This window comes from Rousettus aegyptiacus, unplaced genomic scaffold (genome assembly GCF_014176215.1).
Source record: "Rousettus aegyptiacus isolate mRouAeg1 unplaced genomic scaffold, mRouAeg1.p scaffold_m13_p_2, whole genome shotgun sequence".
Taxonomy (NCBI): domain Eukaryota; kingdom Metazoa; phylum Chordata; class Mammalia; order Chiroptera; family Pteropodidae; genus Rousettus; species Rousettus aegyptiacus.
Window position 1 is genome coordinate 157,718,969 of NW_023416295.1, and position 23,380 is coordinate 157,742,348.

A 23,380-nucleotide genomic window follows, 5' to 3' on the forward strand; every position below is an offset into this window, starting at 1 on the left:
CAGAGGATAGATCAGGTGTGTGAACTGCTAGTTCGCAAAACAAGAAATAGAAATGGCCAATAAATACAAAACTTTCAATTTTATTAGTAATGAAAGAAATGCAGATGAAAATAATAAGTAAAGATTTTGCCAAGGATATTGAAAGTTGGTATTATTTATTATTTACACTAGCTATAAAAATATAAACTGCTTCACTTGAGCAGTGAACACTAATATTCACAAAGGTGTATACCTTTTACTCCAGCAATTTTAACCTTGCAGATCCGTTTCAGGAAGTAACCAAAGATATACTCAAAGTATGCTCATGATATTACTATGGCAGCAAATATTGGAAACAAATTATTTGAGTTCCGTAATATGAGATTGCTAGGATTTGTGGTACTTTCATTTGATGAACCGTTTTGGAGTTGGTAGTAGGAAAAAAATAATGTAGAAAAACATACGTTAGCGCGTTACAAAAGTGTATGCAGTAAGATTCCAGTAGTATTTTTAAGAGATCAAACATCTTTAAATTCCTTTTCAGTATTTATTTAGCAAACTGATATTTCTTTGTTTCTAGTCTTTAAAACTTCACTTAATACTGTGAAAATTAGTACGAGTGTAGTTGGCAGCATCTTTATCAAGGTCCATTTTGTTTTGAGACTATAAACTTCTACATCTTTAAAATTTTCGGATCCATGTAAATGTTTAAATTTCCTGTTTATTTTTCCTTACTGTTACTTGAAATTTGCTTTCGCTTATTCTTACCCTCATTCTAACCCATCTCAATAAATGGCACCACACAACTTATTAAATTAGAAGACACCTAGGCAACATCCATCTTATCCATCTTTTTACCCCTCACATCCAGTCTGTCAGATTTTTATATCAGTTGTAACTTCAACATATAGTTTAAACTCATCTACTTTTTCCCATGTCCCTTCCCACCATCCTAGTCCGAGCTGCCATCATCACTTACCCAAGCTGCTGCAGGTTTTCTTACAGGTTTCCTTAGCTCCCTAAAGGTGTTTCAGAGTGCAGTTGGACACACAGAGAACCTTAAACATGATACATGCTTTGAATCAGTAATTCTGCTTCTGCAAATCTTTCTTAAGGAAATGATTCCAAATATAGTAAAGCTTTATGTACCAGGTTGCTTTTTAGGTTTGTTTAGAATAGTGAAAAATGGAACACAGCCTAACTATGCAGCAATAAAGGAATGGTTGCATGAATTATGATTTATGAATTATGGTAAATCCACATGGTGAACCATTGTGTAGCAACTACAACTTGCTTATGAAGATTTTATAAAAACTTGGAAAAATTTCTGTTAAAACTAGTGAAATAACCAGCATATATAAATGCAGATACTGTATAGCTACAACTCTGTTTCTGGGAGAACATACTAAGATACCAATAACTACTTGTAGCATTTTAGAGAAATAATTCCATTTACTTCCAAATTTAATACCATGGCCATACTTTACTCTATAATGGAAAAAGTTATTTTCAAAGGACAATTTGGGAGATATTCTTAATGAAGAATAAGCAGGGACTTTGGAACCAAGCAGAACTGGCTTATATTTTAGCCCTGACACTGATTAGCCATTTGACCTTCTTTGAACTTAAAACCTCATCTGTTAAAAAGGGTTACCATACCTGTCCTGCAGGGTGTTAGATTAGATGAGAAGAGAGACAAAATACCTACCGGAGGGCTTGTTGTATAATGGGTACCAAAAGTGGTAATAGCTATTCTTTAAGAAGGATTTGGAGAAAGACTATGGTCATACTTTTTCATTTCCTTTTAAAATTATTTTTTGTTATCAGGCTATCTCAGTGATTTCCCTGTTTCCTTATGCTTTCAATATGTTGTTTTTAAAAGTTTGTTAAATCCTGAATTGTATTTTCTGCTTAAGTATAAGCAGCAAAGAGAAAAAGTAAACCAAAAGTTAAATATGTACTTTGATCTAATCCTCCCCCCCTTTTTTTTTTTAAGGTTTTGTTCCAACTCTGGGTGGCACAGAGTTCAGAGTTCTTCAGACGGTTAGCCCTGTTACTTTCTACAGCTAATGCACCTCCTGGACCCTTACTTACCCCAGCACTTTTGCCTCATCGTATTGTATCTGATGTGACTCAGGGTCTACCTCATGCTCATTCTGCCTGCTTGGAAGAGCTTAAGCGCAGCTATGAGTTCTATCGGTACTTTGAAACTCAGCACCAGTCAGTACCCCAGCGTTTATCCAAAACTCAACAGAAGTCAAGAGAACTGAATAACGTTCACACAGCAGTACGCAGCTTGCAGCTCCATCTGAAAGCATTACTGAATGAGTAAGTTTCGAAGCCATATAAGGAAATGTCCCTGTGATTAGCAGGCTTCATTTTTGTGCCACTGTGGTTGTTGGCTTGTGTCCTAGCTAGAAAGAAGCAGGAAAATTGAGCCATGCAGCATGAAGGATGGTTTATAGCTACAAATGTAGCAGAGAAACAGTGATTTGTAGGTACTATAATTTGGGGGAGTCATTTATAGTTTTTTCTTTTCCTGAATTCTACAAAACCTAGGAAGATAGTACAAAAGCAGATGTTTATTTGAGAGCTGCAGTGAAGTTTATGAGGAATGATCTTGTTCTCTAAGTAGGGCTCTTAAACTGGAACCTGCAAGCTAAGAGAAATATCTGCCAGCACTGGAACAGGAAATTATAAGAGTTAATGTTATATGTAGTTGAATAATAGTATATTGCTATTTTTCTAAATAGATCACAGCAGATTAGGCCTTTTTTTTTTTTTTTTTTTTTTGGTAACATAGAACAAGCTTGTTGAACAGTAAGATGTAGGGTCCATAGTTTATATTTGTTGATCTTATACTTTGCATGATATTGTTGGTACTTTGCCTTGGTAAAATGTAAGTTCCAGTTATTCCAGCAAAATTTTCCTGTAACAGATACTTATAGTATAGTACTGGATCAAATGAATGGCCGGGTTCATATTGTGTTGGTAATCAGGAAGGTCATAGGAATTTAATGAGTTGATAAGATTATAGTTTGTGTACTTGACCCTGGCTACCAGGCAAGAAGGAGAAGTGGGAGGGCAGCAGTCAACTTTGTAAGATAAAAAAATGGGTCAAAAGTTCTTGAAAAGTCTCAGTAGAATCAAAAGGCTAGTCTACTGGAGTGAAGAAGGATGTGATGTACAAGGATAGGAAATTAAGGTCATAAAGACATTTTGAGAAGATAAATTTTTACCCATCAGTTCAAGATCTGACATAGGTATGTTAGGCTGATGTAAAGGTTAGGGCATAGTGAAAAAATTAAAAAGCTATGAGGCAGGGATGTTCTAGTGGTCTGTAGCTATTCTAAGAAAGCAGGTGAATGCTAACCTGACTGAGCCCTGTCTCCCACAGGGAACGTGGGAGGTAAGGCAATCTCTGCTTGAGTGGATGGCAACATCGTAGAGGAAAACCAGATTTCAGTGGAAAGGTTTATTAGGCAAAGCTAGAGTCTCTGAATAAGTAACTTTTGGCAAGAAAATCAGAAACATACAGAGCAGAATGGAATACATTAGAATTAGGGAAGATGACTCAGGGAAGGAAGAGTGCTTCACTAGATGGACAGGAAAATGAAAGAGGATCTTTGTGCCTTGCCTTGTGAATTATGATGGGAAATATGTTTCCTGTTTGAAAATGAATTATACTAAACATCACTTTTCAAAATATTTTAACTAAAGTGTGTACTAGTCACTAACCATCATATCTGATCTGCTCTATAGCACTGCTACCGCAACTTTTAAAAGTGTTATCTAAAAAATTGTTTTGTGTTTCACTCTTCTGTCTCATTCTCATTTGCCTACACGAGGGCATCAACCCTTTAACTGTTTTTCCTGCCTCCAGAATGCTCACCGTTAGGTTGTTTCTGAAGCAAGTATTTGTTTTCTCATTTAACCGAAAATCTGCACTGGCTTCAGAGTGTAGATGCTTAGACTGAAGTCTGTATAAAAACTGTAGAGTTTTCCATTCCTAACTACAGTCTGCTTTTCTGTCTTTATTTCTTGTTCCTTTTCCTTCAACCCAGCCAAACTGTATAAATTGCCTTTTCCTGTCTTCCATCTAGAATGACCTTGTTCATCTTTTTTACATGCTCAAATTTTATCCATCCTTCAATGCTACCTCAAATGTCTCTCTTCCTTGGCTGTTCTCTGTCTGTACCATCGCCAATAGTAACTTCCTCCCCTTTGAATTCTTATAACATTATCTTTTTCTCTCAGCAATATTATCCTTTTGTGCCTAAATTAACCCAGTTTTACAGCTTACCAACAGTATGACTCTGGGCAAGTTTCTTCAACTCTCTGGACTTAATTCTTCATCTGTAAAATGGAAATAAAATGTTAGTTATAACTTTTTATGATATTATATTTATATGTATATCTGATTTCCCTGATTGAGTTATAAATTTCTTCTAAGTAGGAGATAGGTTTAATTTATCTTTCAGTTCATAAAATGCCTAGTATGTATGTAAGAAATATTTGTTGAATATATGATATTGTTTATAAGCTTTTAAAAAATTGGTAAAATATACATAACATAAAATTTACCATTTAACCATTTTTACGTGTACAGTTAGTGGCAGTTAAGTACATAGACATTGTTGTACCACCATCATCACCTTCCATCTCTAAAATTTTTTTCATCTTATAAGCTTATTTCTTAAATAAGTCTTATAAATTATAAATTTTCCATGTAATATTTTTAGAAATCTATATGATAAAACCGTTTTTCTTTATTACTCAGGGTAATAATTCTTGAAGATGAACTCGAAAAGCTTGTTTGTACTAAAGAAACACAAGAACTAGTGTCAGAAGCTTATCAGATCCTGGAACAGAAATTAAAGTTGATTCAGCCCCATGTTCAAGCGAGCAACAATTGCTGGGAAGAGGCCATTTCTCAAGTGGACAAACTGCTACGAAGAAATACAGATAAAAAAGGTGCCTATGAGAGATTCCATTTACACACACTTACCAGACATGTTTATTCCTTCTGGTAGGGCGTTATTAGGTTTATTTCTTGTCTCCATAATGATTGACTTGACAAACTTTCTTAGCTTACTAAAGAAGTTGAACTTATATGCTCTGATTGACATTGACTATAAAGTCTTGGGTCTTATTTTATTAATAAAAAATAAATATGATTTGAAAGTTCCCTGAATCATATACTTCATTTATTTATGTATTTATTTATTTATTCGTTCGTTCGTTTGTTTGTTTGTTTGTTTGTTTGTTTGTTTGTTTAGATATGGACCCCTTCGTGTACTTGCATATCATCCTGGCACAGGAGCCATGCTAATCTTCTCTGTATTGTTCCAAATTTAGTATTCAGCCTGCTGAAGCGAGCACATGTACCTTGTGTTTAAAAACTTAAACAAAGGGATAGATTTTAATAATATTCATTTTTAGAACTTCAGAATCTCTTTTCCATCAGGGTAATAATGGGTTTGATATCCAGGGGCCTGAAATTGAATTTCACTTTTAAGTAAAATATTTTAGTCATTTAGAAACAATATATAAATTCTGTCATAGGTGGCACTGCATATTTGTTTTTAGGGGTATAAAATGTATTAGGTGCCATTATTTAATGGTAACATCAGAGTGCCTTGTACTGCTAGGTAAGAAGGCAGTATTGAAACTTTCTGCAGAACTGCTTTCATTGGACCCAGATTTTATACTAATTTTACTAATTTCCTTGTAAATGTTTGGCATGTTAATTTTTAAATTTGTGCTATAAAACAGTACCCTGTTTATCCCTTGGACTTTTATGATGAGGTTAATCAGATTTATATATAGAAATTGTCTGATGCTTTATCATTCTATTAGTCATTGTTTTGTTTATAGATAAATCTGTAATACTGTTTAATGTCTTAAACAAGTTGAATAAGTCTTTAGATAGTAAAAATATTAACTTTTTTTCCAAAGGAAATGTTAACATGCTAATTACTGATATATTACCAATAGGTTTTCATTATATCTCAGATATAAATAGTAATTTTTTTCTCCAAAGGATAAGTTTGAAAGGATTTTATTAGGCATGAATTTTATTGCATGTTAAACTTTCTGAAAGGACTAATATCTAGAGCTTTTGAGTACATTTTCTATAAATAGAAACTCAGAAAACTATAGAGTGTTAAAAGATGCGTTCCTCCTAACTCCTCCCTTAGCATAGTCTGAGATGTTGAATCTTAGTCACTTAAATGTGATTGTTAAAACTGTCTCCAAATTATTGGGGCAATTTTAAGCCATTTCTTAATTCTGCTCTATATCTGTGGCTTTTGCTCATACGTGATAATGATATGAATTAAGATAAAAGCAATTCACAAACTTTTCTCACTAAAACGCTTATAGTGGCCATGGGTATACAACTTTAAATAAAATGTTTGTTTGAAGTTTTTAAGTAGGTGCTTTAGTTAGCCATATCTTTTTGTTGTTGATACTTCAGAATTACAGGAATATACCAAGAACGGTTCAAAGTACCCTTCATCCATAGATTCCCCAGTTGTTAACATTCTACCACATTTGCCTTATCTTTCTGTGTACCTGTCTATAAATTCCTTCAGTGGTATTATTCTGAACCATTAATGTCCAGATTCAGATCACACATGGCATTTAGTTTTCATGCTCTTTATTCTCCTTTAGCCTTTCTTCTCTTTCATAAGTGCTTTGTGAAAAAAGTACCTTAAGGTTATATAAATATCATTTCCTCATTAAAATTTTTCCCACTATTAAGCATACACATATCATAAAACCCAGTAAGATCATTCCTAGATATTCACCCAAGAGATATAAAAACTTAATATTCACACAAAAACCTATACACAAATGTTTCTAATGGCTTTATTCATATTCATTAAAAAACTGAAAGCAGCTCATGACCTTCAGCTGGTGAATAAATTGTTACATCCATTCAAAGGAATACTACTTGGCAATAAAAAAGAAATGAACTGCTAATATATCAATAAGATGGAGGAGTCGCTAATGCACTATGCTAATTGAAAGAAGCCAAACTTAAATCACTACATACTATATGATTCCATTTATATGACATTCTTAAAACAGCAAAATTAATTTTTACAATCCTAGGAACAGAAAACATCAGTGACTACTAGGAATTGGATATGGAGGGAGGAATAGGGTATAAAGAGGCAACATAAGTAAATGTTTTCAGGTGATGGACCGTTCTATATCTTGGTTGTCAATTAGATACTCATTTCTGTGTGGATTGTTTCTTTTTAAGGCAAGCCTGAAATAGCATGTGAAAACCCACGCTGTACGGTGGTACCTTTGATGCAGCCTACTCTGCACATTGCAGACAAAGATCCAATCCCTGAGGAGCAGGTAAGGCTGAAAAGTGCTTTTTGTTCCCCTAAAGAAAATTTATTTTGCAAAGCTTACCTACCTTTCTCTGTAAGTGACATGGTTAATTGAATAAGTGTTGAATATATGTTTCTAATAAGCCTCAAAATCACAAGATAATGTACCAAATTTATATCAAATCATTAGTTCTTATGCCTTGAGTTTTAATCCATTGAATCTATAAGTAGACTTTCTTATTATTTTAAATCGTCCATTTCTTAGACACTTAAAAGTAATTAAACACATTAAAAAGTTAGTGCCTTGGCAAAGGTACCTTCTGGGATGCTGGAAATGTTTTTATCAGGATCTGAGTGGTGGTTACGAGTATGAATACATATGTAAAAATCTTGTACAATTATCTTGTGCATTTGACTGCATGTATGTTATTACCTCATTTTCAAAAACAATTTTTAATGATTGCATTAGATAGTGACAAAGATTTCTTTTGTTTGTCCTAAGGAAAACTTCTTTTCCTGAGGTCATACAGTCTATTCAGTATTCTTAATTGCAAAGAGAGACCAACAAACAAGAAAAATTTCTTAAAACATTGGATAGATGAGAGAATATTTCAGAGGGCCAGATAATCAGGCTTGAACCAGGCTGGGGTAAAAAGCTAAAATCACTCAAAAGAACTGCTTCAGTAGCAACATCATTGCTAAGTCACTGGGTACAGACATTGCCACTTGCTCCATGAATGCTACCTTCAGAACTTCTGACTCTGGCACCTTGATCTGCCACCATCCTTACCAGAATGGATTCCTCAAGATGCCTGCTTCTTTTATAACTTCTGAATCAGATTTGATCCAGGTACATCTAATTAGAGAATCCCGAGCCGTTTACTTGAACCATAACTGCAAAGGAAGCTGGGCAAGGAAAGTTCCTGCCCCGTGCCGTGGCGATATAGAGACCCATTGACGAGGTGTTCCCCAATCCTATGTGTAGTGTTCAAACTTCCTGGGAAGCCGAAAGCACCACAAATGTCTACCACAAGAAGACTAAGCATACCTGACCACCTCCCCAGACCACCAGCCCGGTACAAGTAAATGAATACTACTGGAAAATTGTCTGCTTCCAGTAAAGTGCTTTTTCTTTTATTCATTTTCAGGAATTAGAAGCTTATGTAGATGATATAGATATGGACAATGATATCATAAAAGATGATTTTTATTACTTGTCTCAAGAAGACAGAGAGAGACAGAAGCATGAGCAGGAAGAATCCAAGAGGGTACTCCAAGAATTAAAATCTGTGCTGGGATTCAAAGCATCGGAGGCAGAAAGGCAAAAGTGGAAGCAACTTCTATTTAGTGATCATGGTAAGGACTGACTTCAGAGTAAAAGGCTATTTCAATATAAGGGATTCTTTTTTCTTTAACTGTGAATCTTATTTTAGCTGTAGAATTCTTATGGCTATAATTTTAAGGATTCATCAGTAATTATAGTACTTTTTCGTCCAGACAAAATCAATTTGATCAGTAAAAGAGTAGGTATATAATCACTGGGAATATGAAATCATACTTTTCATCAGTTATTTGATTTTTTACTAAATTTATTTTGGAATGGGCAGTGAATTGAATAAATCAGAGTGTTTTCACTAACCTCTGTTCTCTTTATGTTGATATAAATACCTCAGTGAAACACAAGATTAATAACTTCACTATTGAAACAAATGAATTAAGACCTAGGCTACTTAGCTACATCATTAAGGTTAAAGAATTTGAGCACTTTAATAGATGGGAGCAGAGGAGGTGCTTGTGCGCGCAGTCTCCATACTTGGATTTGGACAAAGTTGGGCGACTGGTAATACTGAAGATTGGTCTTAAACTTCTTTATGTTTCCCACCCTTTTTTAGTTAAACTTCATGGGAGGCAGGCGGGGAATGGCGGGGAATGGCGGGAAAGCTTAGTACTTGACAGTATCAAACTAGTTAATTCTTAGTTGAATTAATTTTGGATTTCTCAGAAAGTAAAGAGTGGCACTTCCCTTTCATTTTAGAGTATATATGTGGAGCCTCAAAATCAACTGTCTTCTTTGCCTTTTTTGTTTGTTTGTTTTATTAGAAATATATAGATTACCTATACTTCTGGAAAGTTCCTCAAGATTCTCTTTTCTTCTCTTAGGAGCCCTACCATTTTCCCTTGTACATTTCTTGATTTTATCATTCCTCTTCCCATTGGTGCCTTTCATTAGATTATACTCACATATTATAATAGCCTCTTAGCTGACTTCCATTTTCAGTACCTTCTTGCAGGCTATGCTTAGAAGATAGCTTCTAAGCTTCTAAGATAGCTTCTGTCCTTGCAAACGCCTTCCAGATTTTTCTCAAATAGCACATTGATAATGGCTCTTTATCTCAAAAACCTACATTGGCACCCTCTTTTTTATTATTTTAAATCTAACCTTTTCCTGGTTGCAAGCCCATCCATCATATGAGTTCATCATATCCAATTATATTTCCCACTATTTCTAGTATAGATATCTTCCTCTAGTTATATTTATCTAATTAGACTATATCTCTACACACTTACTGTTTTTATTTATGAAAAACATTCATGCTGATTCCTTTACCAAGAATTCTGTCTTCTCCATCAAGCTGTCCTCTCTCCCAGTCAGCCTCTCTCCTCTGTGACTCCTCCTCTGATGACTCCTCTGACGACTCCAGCCCTGCTGCCCTTCCTGTCACTGCAGACCCTCACCCCGCAGGGGCACTGTAGTGACATGAAGTCCTGTCATCTGCTTGTTTATATATCGGGCCTACATAAATCAGAGATTAAGAGTATTAGGTTTTAGGCACTATTGTTTTTCTGTGCATTTGATTTTTTGTTTGTTTGTTTTTGTAATTAAATTATAGTCTCCTTAAGGGCTTTGTTATCTTCCACAGTATTCATTCAGCAAATTATTCATTCAACCAGTAATTATTAAGGCACCGTTTACTGCCGTATCCCTAACACATAAAGCAAGAGACAAAAATCCCTACATTCCCAGAGTCTTATATTCTAGCACAGTGTTAACACACGTCAGTTGACTCATTACACGGATTATATCCCCCCCATTTAATTAGCTGTAATTAGGAATATCAAATCAACTTTTAATATATGTTGCATTCTTTAAGAACTAGAAAACTTATAGATTAAAACTGCACATGAAGACTGAAAATAGCATTGTATATAAATTTATATCCTTTTTTATTGTTTAGTATTTCATCATGTAGCTTTAAAATTATCCTATTGACAGTACGGGCAAAGATAAAACGATGACAGATGTGTCTCTTTTCCAGGTATGTGCTTTTGATAGTTTACATTTGAAAGAGCAATAATGCTGCTTTAGTTTGTGAAAATAAGTAAAAAGCTGCTGATACCATAAAATGCTTTTCCCATGAAAATGTTCAGTACATCTTCCAGAGTTGTTTTCATCTCTGCCTACAGGGGTAAAGTCCGAATGGAATTAGAGAGGGAAACTCTACACTGGAACCTGCTGTGGCCATTTTTTTCTGTTGTTGCTGCTTCTCTAGTGGAGATACTGCAGCTTAGGGATCTGTTTCTTGAAAATGGACACATTTTACAAAATTACTTTTTAAATAAACGCCAGATCGTCAAGACGTGCTTTTTTTGTCTTCTGCCATGCTTCATAACATATTGTATTGTACTAACCCCTCATACTGGGAGGAGAGACTGCCTAGCAAGCAACCCACTGCCTACTAACATCAAGAGGGGCTAAATAAAACTTCATTTTCCTTGAAAGGACAACTTCTACCGTATGGATATATATCATATTTATGTATTATGCTTTGTACAGTAGTTGATCTTGAATGCAGATTTTATTTTATATTTTTATGTGGCATTATAAAGTGTGTAGAAGTTATGGCTTTACTTTCATCAGGGTCTTTTTAGGTGGTTGGCAAGTAAGTCCGATTGTATGTTGCATTTGTTTTTCATGCTGTTTTTGTAAATATATATGTGTTGAAGATACAATTATAATCTAGATTACTTTTAGGCCCTGTATCTGATATATTATCAATGAAAACCATGCTGCTTATTCTTTAATGCAATGGTCTTCAAAATTTAGTATGCATCAGAACAAAGTGGAAGGCTTGTGAAACATAACTGGTCTCCACTCCCAGTTTCCAATCGAGTGGGTCTGGGGTAGGGCCTAAGAATATGAATTTCTACCAAATTCCTAGGTAATGCTGTTAGTTCAGGGACCACACTTTGAGAACCACCACTTTAATATTTTGAATAAGAGAATATGTGAGATGTTTTAAAGTCTTCATTAAAACCCCATCTCATATTATTTTGGGGGCATTTTATCTCATAAGGTTTTCTGGATTTATAAATTTACATTGATTTTACTAGAAAGTTTTATTTAGCCTTTATTGTTCTTTATAAGAAAAGAAACTATGAGTTTATATTATTGCTGGGTCCTTAGTTATTTTTTTTTTCTTTCTTCCTTTTTTTTATTTTTCTCCTTCGAAGCTGTGTTGAAATCCTTGTCTCCTGTAGACCCAGTGGAACCCATAAGTAATTCAGAACCATCAATGGATTCAGATATGGGGAAAATGATAAAAATTGGTAAAAATGATACTGAAGAAGAAAACAGTAAACCCTCCACAACTGACAGTGGAATAAGTAGTAGGACTGAATATTTATGTGAAAACCCTCTAGATGGTAAAAGTAAAGACAGTTCTGCAAATGAAGTCTTCCTGCAAGGAGCCGAAGAAAGAATGTGTTACCAATGTGACAATGAGGAGGACTCTCAGCAGGCAGTTGTTGGTGGCCTGGCCGCTGCACATCTGACTCCCAGGGACTCGTCACAGCCCTCCATTAAGCAGAGGCTGGCGCGGCTGCAGCTGTCACCGGATTTTACCTTCACTGCTGGCCTCGCTGCCGAAGTGGCTGCTAGATCTCTGTCCTTTACCACTATGCAGGAACAGACTTTTGGTGATGAAGAGGAAGAACTACTAATACAAGAAAATAAAAATGAGGTAGAAGAAAAGTAAGAACGAAGATTTACATGAAGGATTTTAAATTGTTCCTTTTATGAAAGTATTTTAGCTTCAAGACTAGATATTCCACTGGAAAGGGGAAATGAGTGTAAGTTTACTATATATAAAGCTAAGATGTGAATTTATGGGAAGAACCCTGGTTTGAACAACTGATCCAAAATAGTAGTTACCTGTATGGCAGATCTTTTAGGAAAATAAGAGAAAGGTAAGGGCTCTTTTGAATAAACTGCTGTTTTATTTGCAGCACAACCAATTGATCTTGGAAATTCTTTAAGTACTTTTAATAACAAATGAATTTATCATTTCTTGCCAGAATTTGATACCATAAAATGACTGGGATAATTCTGTTGCAAGAACATTTACATTTAGTATGACTCCTTTTTACTGTATTCTCACAGTTAATAACTACAGCTATTATGTTAATAACAAGTTGTTTGTATTTTATTTTTGTTTATACCAAGTCTTAAAACAAAGATACAGGTTCTGAATAAAAAAAACAATGAGTTCATGCAATTGATGTGTACTGGGGTTTGGAACTAAAAAGTAGTTTCAAAAGTACTTGGTTTATGACTTGTTTCTTATGTTTCCTTGTTCATAAGTGTATTCAGTAGTTAATTTTAAGATTTCCAAATGATCTTTTAAAGAAAGCCATTGTATCCTTTTAGGAATTACCCTTTTAATTTTTTGTGTGTTTATCTTTTCTGTTCTTTTTGCAACTAAAAGAGAAGTCCATGCGACCCCTGTGGTCCAAGGCCTCATGCCCAACTCAGCAGAAAGTTCTTTTTCTCAGTTTGCCTAGGGATAACGGGTGCCATTAACACAAGCAGGTCACCATGCTGATTTCTTTGCTGAGGCTATGCCCTCTCCACCTGAATAAGATTTTGGAAGCATCCTGTCAGCTTCCTCCTGGAAAGCATCCTTGTCTTCTTAATACTTCATTTACAAACTACCTCTTGAAAGAGGTTGCTTTCCAAATTGTCTAGTCTCATCTGGTTTTTGTTGTGATTACATTTTCAAATAGTGATATTTTCAGGAGTATATTATTTTTTGAAACCTATATCTCCTATGCACTGACAGGATTTATAGACATTATTTGGGGAAAATGTAGGAATAACTCAATTTATGCTGCTGCCCCTGAAAAAAAATTACATGATGAATTTAGATCATCTTTAGAGTTAAGAAACATATTCGAATTCCTAGAACTTAGCACAAGTGAGTATGTTTTCATATATCAAAGGAGATTTTTTTTTTTAAATAATGTAAGGAAATTTATTTTTTATCCTGAGGAAAAACTTGTTTCTGCTTTATATAAATGGTAGAGATCCTTTGTATTATAAGTGAGTCCGCCATTTGCCAAAATTCTGGGACTTATCCATAGTTAAGCATATAGGAGCAATACCTAAGAGTGGGCCTAGTTTACCACTTAGAAATAATGAGCCAAATTTCAAGAAGAAAATATCTCGTTTTATAACTATTCTTAAATAATAACTTTTAGTTTACTTTTTTTAGTTATTTAGTTGCCAACTCCTTTTTTCCTTGAATTTATAAGTAACTATGGAAAAACTTAGTGATCTTTCACTCCACCTCATCTATAACCTTACATTAGAATTAGAGTTTGATCATTTTTAATTTTTGTATTTTATTTTTAAGTTTGAGAAAAATATATTGTATCAGTTTTATCCAATGCTCTCTAAGGTGATACTTTCTAATTTTGAAAGACAAATTTTAATCAGGGATTTCTAATCTTTCAGTCTGGCCTGTTTTGTTCACTAGTTGTTACTGAGTTTGATGAAAATTCTACTTGGTGAAATCTCAATACAAGAATCTTGGAACTTTAATTGAATGTTTTTTTGGTGTATGTAGTTTTCAAAATTTCTTTCATCTTTGAAAGTATTTACAAGATAAAATGTTACCTTCCTTGTGAAAATTCCTAATTTTCTCTCATAATAGTGTAAGGTCAGTGTTTCTCTATTTTTTTCATGGGCTACCTATATTAGAATAAATTGGAGGTCTTATCTTTAAAATGCAGATTTAGGGCCATCCTCCTAGTCAGTCATTTTGGAATGCGACCTAGGTTGATGTGATGTTTATGCCCAGTAAAATCTAAGAACCTCATTCTAGGACTTTATGCTTCTTGCCATGAATACCTTAGAAAAGAAAACAAATAGGTCAATGTAATATAAGTAGGTATCCTTTTTTGTTACTTTTCTAAGAATATTTCACCTTGTCTTATCAGGCTTTTGACTAGTTTTAATATCTGCCATCACATATCCAAAAGAAGTTCTCTGGGAAAACTTGTAACTGTGCTTTCCAAATTTTACAACAGTATTCTGACAGGATAATTGCTTTAATGAGTAATATCCTGACAGCTTTTATATTAATAGTTCCATAGTTTGTTTTAAATCTAGTACTTAATGTAAGAATGCATGAAAGAGGCTATTGATTTAAGTCAGTCTTGAAGGCGGGACTTTTACTCTTTACCTACAGTTATCATCTTAAATCCTTTTTTTCCTTAGCTTTCATTTAAAACTCTATGTATCTGGACTCTCTAGGGCCAGACTCTTGCTGGTCTTTGATTTGCAGTCCTCTTCTTATTTTCACAGATGTCCGTAGTATCTGACTTCATAAATTTAGTCCTTATTAAATCTAATTGTATTTACAATGTCTGAATGTATTTCATTAAGAACTGATGCATTGACTCAAATTTGATTTCTGAAGTTATTGGGGACAAGCAAGTCAAAAGAATCACATTTAAAGCAAATTACTAACGAAATTTAAGAATATGGGTTTAAAAGTCTAACAGAAGGATAGGCATGCATTTAAATCCCAGATCCATCATTTAAAACCTATAGGTACAGCTGACCTAATAACATCATGGAGAGTTTTTCCAGCAAATTCTCCAGATTGCTAAATGATGTTTTGATATCTCATTTCTTGAGGTAATTAAAAATAAAAACTTTGAGGCTGAAAAACAAGATCTAGTTATAAATATGTTACTAAAATAGATGAAAAAATTAACTCAATTTTTAAAAAAATAAATAGTAATATTCAGATTCACATAATAAAAGTGGTAAAACTTTCAATGTTAAAGCATAAAAAGAATTCAGTTCTGATACATTTCACAAAATTATTAATCAATAGAGTGTTAATCAGAAGGGACCCTAGAGGTCATTTCACTCTAGTAACTGAGTTTTACTTAAATACTATCAGTAATGTAAAATGAAATAGTTTGATAAAGTATTAGAAATCATGTGGAAAGAAAAGTTAAATTGATTTGTCTTAATCATAGTATATTGTTTCAATACCTAAACAAGACAAGGACTAACTCAACTAACTCATTATTTGAACTAAAGTACGTATAATGAATGACAAGCAGACAAAGCATTGACTTATTCTTCCCATTATGTTTATAAGAACATATATGTGCAATTCACACATATTAGAAAATGAAGCTACAAATATTTTAGAAGAGAAAATATGGGAAAGTGTCCTAGGTACAGTAACCGTTTATCTGTAATTGATGAATGACTAACCAGCATAAGTTAATTTTTCAGGTAATTGAGGCAAATTCGTTTAATCATTCAGTTTTTTTAACAGTATAATAGGAAATTTTCTAAAACGTACTTTCTACTTCTCTACTTTTTCTAGTGTTTAGGATTTAATTTTAACTTTTTCTTTGTCATCTTTAAGAACATCAATTCCCGTCATGGAGTGATAACCAGAAATAGACTCTCAAGCGGTTACTGAGATATATAATGCCCCTTTACTATGTGATCCTGCATTACTATGCTTTTTTGAGTTATGTCTGTTCTTCACAGTTTCTCTGTCTTCCCTTGTAATCAGCTATCACTTTTTGCTGCTGTCTTGTGTGCTTGCCTCCTGCACTAGGCCCCTAATTTGCTGCTTCTAATCTGCTGTGGACTGAGAAACAGGATTGCCAGCCTTGCTAGAATTGTGTCTAAAATAAGAGTAAGTAGACTGAAAGAAGGCTAAGGGGCTTTTCTGTCGGTAAAGTGCATGGATTTTGTGGTACCTGTTTGGCTGCATACTTTCGTTTGCCTCTTAGTTCTTTACTAAAAACTTGCTAAAAAAAAAAAATGCAGGGTTGATTATGTGTTCCCATATATTTGAAGTATTAATTCAGTTTTTATATATTGATATTTCTAGGACTCTCCATTAATGAATTTAGCTATAAAAGAAAAGTTGACTATCGTCTTTGTTTAAATCATTGTGTATTTTTTAGGAAAACGTTAAACATTTTGTTCTTAATAATTGTTCCTAGTATAGTACAGAGAATTAAAACTTACAGCACTGTAAATGTGACGTCCATTCTGTTCACCAAAATTTATATTTTAGAACTATTGGTTTAAGACTAAATATGCATGGCTAATTTAGTAAGAAATGGCTAACTGAATTATTTGGGGAATGAGTCATTCTAGATATCCCAGTTTTCTATTGAGCTTAAACCTCTAAGCATTAAATTTTTTTGGAATAATTTCTGAAAGAAATATTTTAAAAACTTAATATATACATTGCTATCTTAAATGATATATGGAATACATTTTAATCTTTTTTGATGTCAAAATGGTCATCATTAACAATTTTTTTTTTATTATACTCTGATAGACTAATTAGGCATTGAGAACTACATGCCCCTTGACTAAAAGACTTCATTCTGCTGTGCTTTTTTTGTTTTCTTGTCTTTGTTTCTAATAGCTCTTATTCCTTCGATTTTTATTACTGCTCGCTTAAGTGTGCCTGTAGCAATAGCCTGTCTCCATCTTCATGATGCTCCTAGTCTGCTTTGGTTTTTGGAAGCAAAGTGACTAAGACAGCTACAATAATGTATAAAGTAAGAGTAAATTGACTCAGTAAAGACCTAAAAAGCTGGATTATACTTGAGTGCATGGATTTTTGTGACATCTCTTACTTCAATACCTATTTCATGGCCGTCTTGAAAATGAGTGAAGTTACTAGATTAGATACCTGCTCTCAAATTAGAAGAACTATTACTGTACAAAAAAAACCCAACATACTTTCTTTTCATACTTATCTGTATTTCTATCCTCTAAGTTTTGGGCTCCAATTAAAACCAGTTCACTCAAATCAGCATTTTGTATACTACTTTCTATTTGAATTGGCTACCACATGCTGCTAAGAATTCCTTTGGTGAGGCTGTATTTTGTTGTTGTTTTGGTTTTGTTTTTAGAGAAATATATTTTCACTTCCAAAACATGAAGTAGGTTGAGCCCTGGAAAATAAGAAAACTCATTATTGACATCATAGAGAACTGAGAAGTAATAAAGTTTTTAGACTCTGGGAAATTATACCTCAAATAATTTATTCTTTAATTATGCAGGTTTTTAAGACAGTATTTTTATTTTTATTCAGTTAATTGTATGTTAAAATCTTGCCAAAAGTTATTAGTGTTAGATCTGATGATACTGACAGATATTTGAATGACTAAATTCCCACTGTCATTCTATATTTTGCATGTTTAAACTATCATTTAATATGTTAAGTTATCAAGCATGATGATTTTTCTCTCGAATGAAAAATAAACATGAAATTTGCATGTTCTAATGTTTGTAAGTAAAATTCGAATCTGTCTGGAAGGGGATATCCTAGCATTTAACAACTTAGTTTTACCTACAGGCTGATTATGTTTTAATAATCATATGTTGACTGACTCTTCCTTAATATACAGGGTAATTGGAAAATCAGTCTGTTTGTTTTATGACTATCATAGTCAACTTTCAGTCATTCACTTACTGGGAGTTATGATACAATATTCATTTAAAAAAATAAATAATCCAAAACAGTTTCTTGAGTTGAGACTGGTATTAGAGAACAGATAGTCATGATGCTGAACTCTGGTTGGTAGTAAAAGAAGAAAAATTCTCTTGGAGTATTTGTGGGAGGAAAGCGATTCTACTCATTAATTGCTATAAACCAAAAAGAGAATGAATTCATCCCAGGATTCACTTACACAAAATTTTGACATGAATAGGAGTTGGTTTTATGGATATCCTAAAATGTGTGTTAAATTAAAATGTATATGGTATTTTTAATGCTATATTTTAACTTTCAGCCATTAAATTAGTTTGTTTCATACCTACTTATTGAATTTCATTTAGCACATATCAAACATATTATTGCAATAAGGTGGTAAGTTGTGTATACTTCTGACTACACTTTAAAAATGGGTATATTCTATGAAATATTGTTGTAGAAATATATATTTTCTCTCATATCTTGAGTTTCTCAAAATAAGGGATAGTTTTACCATTTTTGACTTGGGATTTCTCACTTTTGTAGCATTTCCTAAAGGTTGGCTACCTACAAATGAGTTTGTCATTTTTTCCTAAAACTAAAACATGGCTTTTATAAGTTTATTCTTTTATATCCTAAGAAATTACATATTCTTATTTCCTCCAAAGTAAATTCTTAATTAACTCCATTTCTAAATCAAAGCATTCTCTGCACTTTTATTACACCAACCTGTAGTACCTTCTGTTCGTACTATGACTTACATAATGCTTACTCAGGCACAGTACAGGTATCTGGCAACGTACAGAAAGCTCCAGAAATGTTACTCCCATTCTTTAAAGATTGGCGTATGGTCCTGGTACAGCCCTGGAGCCCCATGTGAGTGAAAATCCCAGAAGTCTACCTGAGCTGAAAGCACTCCCAAGGCATTTGGTTTTGTTTGGGTTTGTTCTAGGTATGGTCCCAGGGATCCCAGATCAAACCAGGCCCCTGGGCCTATCCTAGAACCAACCTAAACTCGCGCATCATTCCTGGAACATCAAGAGTGTGAAGACTGAAGATGTCCTGAGGCTTCAGACATTCTACGTTCACTGAGACCCACATTTTTATATGTGTACCTACATTTTAACAAGAATTGGTTAGTTAATTCTTCTAAAATTAGAGGGGAAATAATGGATAACAAGATAAAGCCTTATCAGACTTTGACATTATAGTAATTTATCACAACAGAAATGTGATATGTAATATGGTTATTAATTGCCAGTGAGAACTGTACTTGTAACTTTTATTATCAGATGTCTACTTTTAAGTTTAACAGCTTAGCCAAAAAAATTCACTCCCAAATTAATGATTTCTGGGGGTTTTTTTGTTTTATTTTTTTCTCAGAAGACTTTCTACACAACAATATTGTATCAGTCTCATTTAACTAATCATTCATAATTTCTGAAGGGTATTGGTCTTTGCCCTCTAGTTCCAATGCTAAGTAATTTTAAGTAATTTTAAACTCTCGTGTCTGGAGACTGCCTTTGTCTTTTAATCTGTTATTAAATCCACCACATTGCTTTGAACTCGCTTTTTGAGATTAACTGGGAAGAACCTTTAGCATCATTGGTAGATGTATTGTTCCCTTATTAGACTCATTGTAAGCTACATTTTAAAATCTGCTATGGTTGATGAAAATAAGCAAGGATGATAGAGAATAAATAAGCTAATGTCCCACATTTTACAAAAGTATTTTGTAAAATACTTTTTGGTTTTTAGTAAGTTTCTTGATTTTCGTTCCCTGTAGCTCTCACATCCAATCTAGAACATAGTTATAGTCACATGCATGCTTTTGTTTAATTTTGGGGGTAGGATTTCTGAAAAGGTATGAAAAGACCCCAAATCCAAAGGTTAGGATACACAATGAAAATGTATACTTTTGGTAATGCACTTCAGCAGGTTTAGACCCTGTTTGAAATAACTGCAGACTAATCAGGGACTCCACATGTGAAAGGAGCCCAAACTGCTATTCCTCCAAGCCTCGTCACACCAGAAAGATTGGGTCAGTGGGTTATTTTTTAAAGTAGGACTATGAGCTCATTCCGAAGAACTCAACCCTGGGATTAGCTCTGTTACATTCATTACAGAGATGCTTCACCCCATGGATTCTACTATTTTTGCCTTTTAAATGTATTATGTTTTCCCTCCTCTCTCAGTGTTTTCATTTTTGCCTTGTGTTCTATTTACATAAGTCAAAACACTATACATGCTACTATGTGCACATAATATTTCTTTTGATAACAATAGATGATCTAATGATCTTTGGATTTTGATTCCTTTTAAAGCCAAATGATCTAAATGCTTTTTTTTCTGTCTCATGAATTCACTCTTAATTTATACTTCAGTTCTTCTCATTCATGTTTTTCTAATGAACTATGTAGAATTAAATAGGTGAGCCTTATAATCCATTTCTTCCAGAATTATGACATTTTGTATCCACCCAAATATGAAAATGTTCTAACATCAGTAATCTTTTATCAGTGCACTAATCTTTTATCAGTGCACTAATCTGTGAACATAGTTAACTGTATTTCTTCACATAGTTTGAAATGCATGAAACCCATGTTATTTTTATGTAAAGTAAGTGTTCTCAGTATTCGGAGGGCCTTTGCACTCAACATCGTTAAATATGAACACTAAAAATAGGAATTTATGAACTGTCTCACAGAGTTCAGGCTTGTTTACATAATAAGTTTCTAAAGTCTGCCTTCACTTAAGATAATTTAAGCATATTAAACTGTATTTTTAAAATTATCATTTGAGAATATTCTTTCAGAGATAGTTGAATTTTTACTTTCTGACTACTTATGTTTTATGTAGTAGAACTATACATTTCCTATCCTTCCTGAAGACTTGAGATTATAACCTTTTTTAACAAAGTACTTTCTTTCATAGCTTTATATATTTTATTATATTGAATTTTTGTCATCTGTTTTAAAGGATTTTATAAGAACCGAATAGTAAGTTTGTATGTATCTGTATTATTGTTCATCCTAAGCTTAAAAAGTCTCTAATAAAATCTGTACTTCTTTGTATTTTGTGTGTGTGCCTTTTTTATTCTGGTATTTGCAACATGCATTAATTAGGCAAAGGTAAAAATTATTTTTCTGTTTTGTCCCTCTTTTTATTCTATTATAATATTTTTCAGAATACAGGAGTTGACTAAAAAAGGCTTAGATTCATTAGTCTAAGTTTTGTTTGGTCATTCAAGTGCCTTACATGGTAATTTATCAGTGAAAAGAGCAGATTAAGTTTAAAAGCTCCATTTTCACCATTCAAAGTGAGTGTCAGCCCTTGGATATATTCTAATCATGTTAAATTTGTTGACTTATGTGACCTCCCTGACAGAAAAGACATACTGAACTAAGAAGGAAGTTAACATGCATTGGATCATACTTTGTCCTATGTAATTGAATTGTTGGTTTGAATCTTTTTAAGCTTAGCTTACAGTCTTGGGAACATTCACTAGTTAAAGAGAAAGTGGCCTTCCTGAAACTGAACTTTTAAATAAATAAGCTACTTCTTTTCAAAAGAGATTTGAAACAAGGAATAAATACTCAAAGGCTATTCTTGAAATGTGGCCCTTATCTGGAATTTACTAATTAAAAGTGTGAGATAAGGTAGAGTGTGTGTGATTACCGGATTTTGAAGTCATCAGGTAGGAAATATCCCATGTGATAATCACTCCTTGTCTTCACAATTTGTTTTTGAAGGTCTTCAGCAGATGTGCTATAACCATTGAAAATAAAGTTGGCAAATAGTAATTTTCCCTGAATGTACATCTGTAAAAATTAATAGAACATTTTTAGAATCCGATCATGTGAAAATTAGTCCTATTTATTTGAAGGGCAATCTTGTGTCCCTTGAGAAAATGTTTATATGCAAAATAATATTAGATATCAAACATGATCCTAGAACCTGAATATATTGTTTGAAAATTAGGAAACAGGCTCAGTAGATTTCTCATTCAAAGTCATACACGTGAAGTGGAAGAACCACTATCCCAACCAATTCTAAAAGACTCCAGCACCTGTTCATCACTATGATAAGCTGCCTGTGGATACTTTCATTTTGAAGCTAACCTCTAAGAGAGAGTACAGAGTGCTCTTTAGTTTGGAAAGTTGGTAGACTTGGATTCTGGACAAAACTACTCTAAAATTCAGGGAAATCATTAACCATATTGAGCCACAATTTACTCTGTAAGAAAAACTAACAATTACAATTTACAAGTTGGTCTAGACCTCTAAAATCTTCCACCACTAACATTTTCAGATTCTTAATAAAAAGATACAACTCTATACAGCCAAGTTTGTCATTCTTAGATGCAAGAAACTTCATATAAAGCAACAGGTGGGTAGCTTGAGAAATGTTAAACTTTTAAGAAATTAAAAAGGATTAGAAATTAGTACAGAACTTTACCTGCTCGGTATACTTTATATCTTAAACCAATCCTTACAAGTACTTGAGAGTATAAGAATTCAAAAGAAACAGTTTCCTATGATTACGTGTTATTTCTTTCCTCAGCATAATCTTTTCATCAGGAAGAAATGTCCTATTACAAGGTTTTCTTTGTTGGAATAGAATTTTCCAGTTTATCTTCATTTCAGCAACAAAAGAATCTATCTCTCATATCTAGGACAATCAATAGCCAGTGCTGGCTGGAATGGAGTTGTGTGTGGTTCCTTGCGCTGAAACACTTTTTTGGCACTCATGCCTGGCCTTTAGCCATGAAGCCACTATCTTGCCTGAACTCAGAAGATCAAGCTAATAATAGCTGATGAAAAAGTTACTTTACACAATCTGTGATATATGTGAATATTTTATAAGATCTGAAGAATTTAACAGTGATAAACTGGCATATGGGTGACTTTTAGCCAGTTTTTCCATGAAAAACATGAAATACTTGGATAATAGGAAAAAAGTAATTTAAGAAATAGATAAGCATGTGCAGGGTTTCACTGTTACTTTGGGTTTATGTTCAAATATAAGATAGCTTTTCATTCCGTGTATACTCCAGCTATCACCTCTTCAGCTAAACCCAGGGTCTAGAGAAGAGGAGGCAAGGCTGCAATGCCGTGTTCTTGCGGAAATAAGTTGGTTGGAATACAAAGAAATGTTAGACTAGAAAAACCTTTAAGTCGGTATATACGTCCAGAGAGTGGGCATATAACCAGACCCAGTACCAAAATTCAAAATTTT

General features: G+C 33.5%; 2 protein-coding genes and 1 non-coding gene across 21 annotated transcripts in view; 1 reads left to right on the plus strand and 2 right to left on the minus strand.

The window, feature by feature from the left end:
* VEZT (vezatin, adherens junctions transmembrane protein) overlaps positions 1–18,192 on the plus strand; it is a 56,802-nt gene extending 38,610 nt beyond the window's left edge. For 11 of the 19 annotated variants that reach the window (XM_016162775.2, XM_016162779.2, XM_016162785.2 and 8 more), the window contains 5 exons: positions 1,976–2,307; positions 4,760–4,953; positions 7,253–7,353; positions 8,477–8,684; positions 11,841–18,192. In XM_016162775.2, the coding sequence (XP_016018261.2) occupies positions 1,976–2,307; positions 4,760–4,953; positions 7,253–7,353; positions 8,477–8,684; positions 11,841–12,364 (1,359 nt within the window). In that variant the 3' untranslated portion in view covers positions 12,365–18,192. The other 8 variants (XM_036237227.1, XM_036237229.1, XM_016162783.2 and 5 more) reach the window with 4 other exon arrangements.
* LOC118614461 lies at positions 5,255–5,359 on the minus strand. The gene has a single exon (XR_004956061.1). It is a non-coding gene; the product is annotated as a U6 spliceosomal RNA (small nuclear RNA).
* A 3,624-nt stretch (positions 18,193–21,816) lies between the features above and the next one.
* LOC107519783 (uncharacterized protein C3orf20 homolog) overlaps positions 21,817–23,380 on the minus strand; it is a 71,386-nt gene continuing 69,822 nt past the window's right edge. Inside the window, exon 16 of the mRNA XM_016162795.2 lies at positions 21,817–21,963. Coding sequence (XP_016018281.2) covers positions 21,817–21,963 — 147 coding nt within the window. The remainder of the gene's footprint in view (positions 21,964–23,380) is intronic.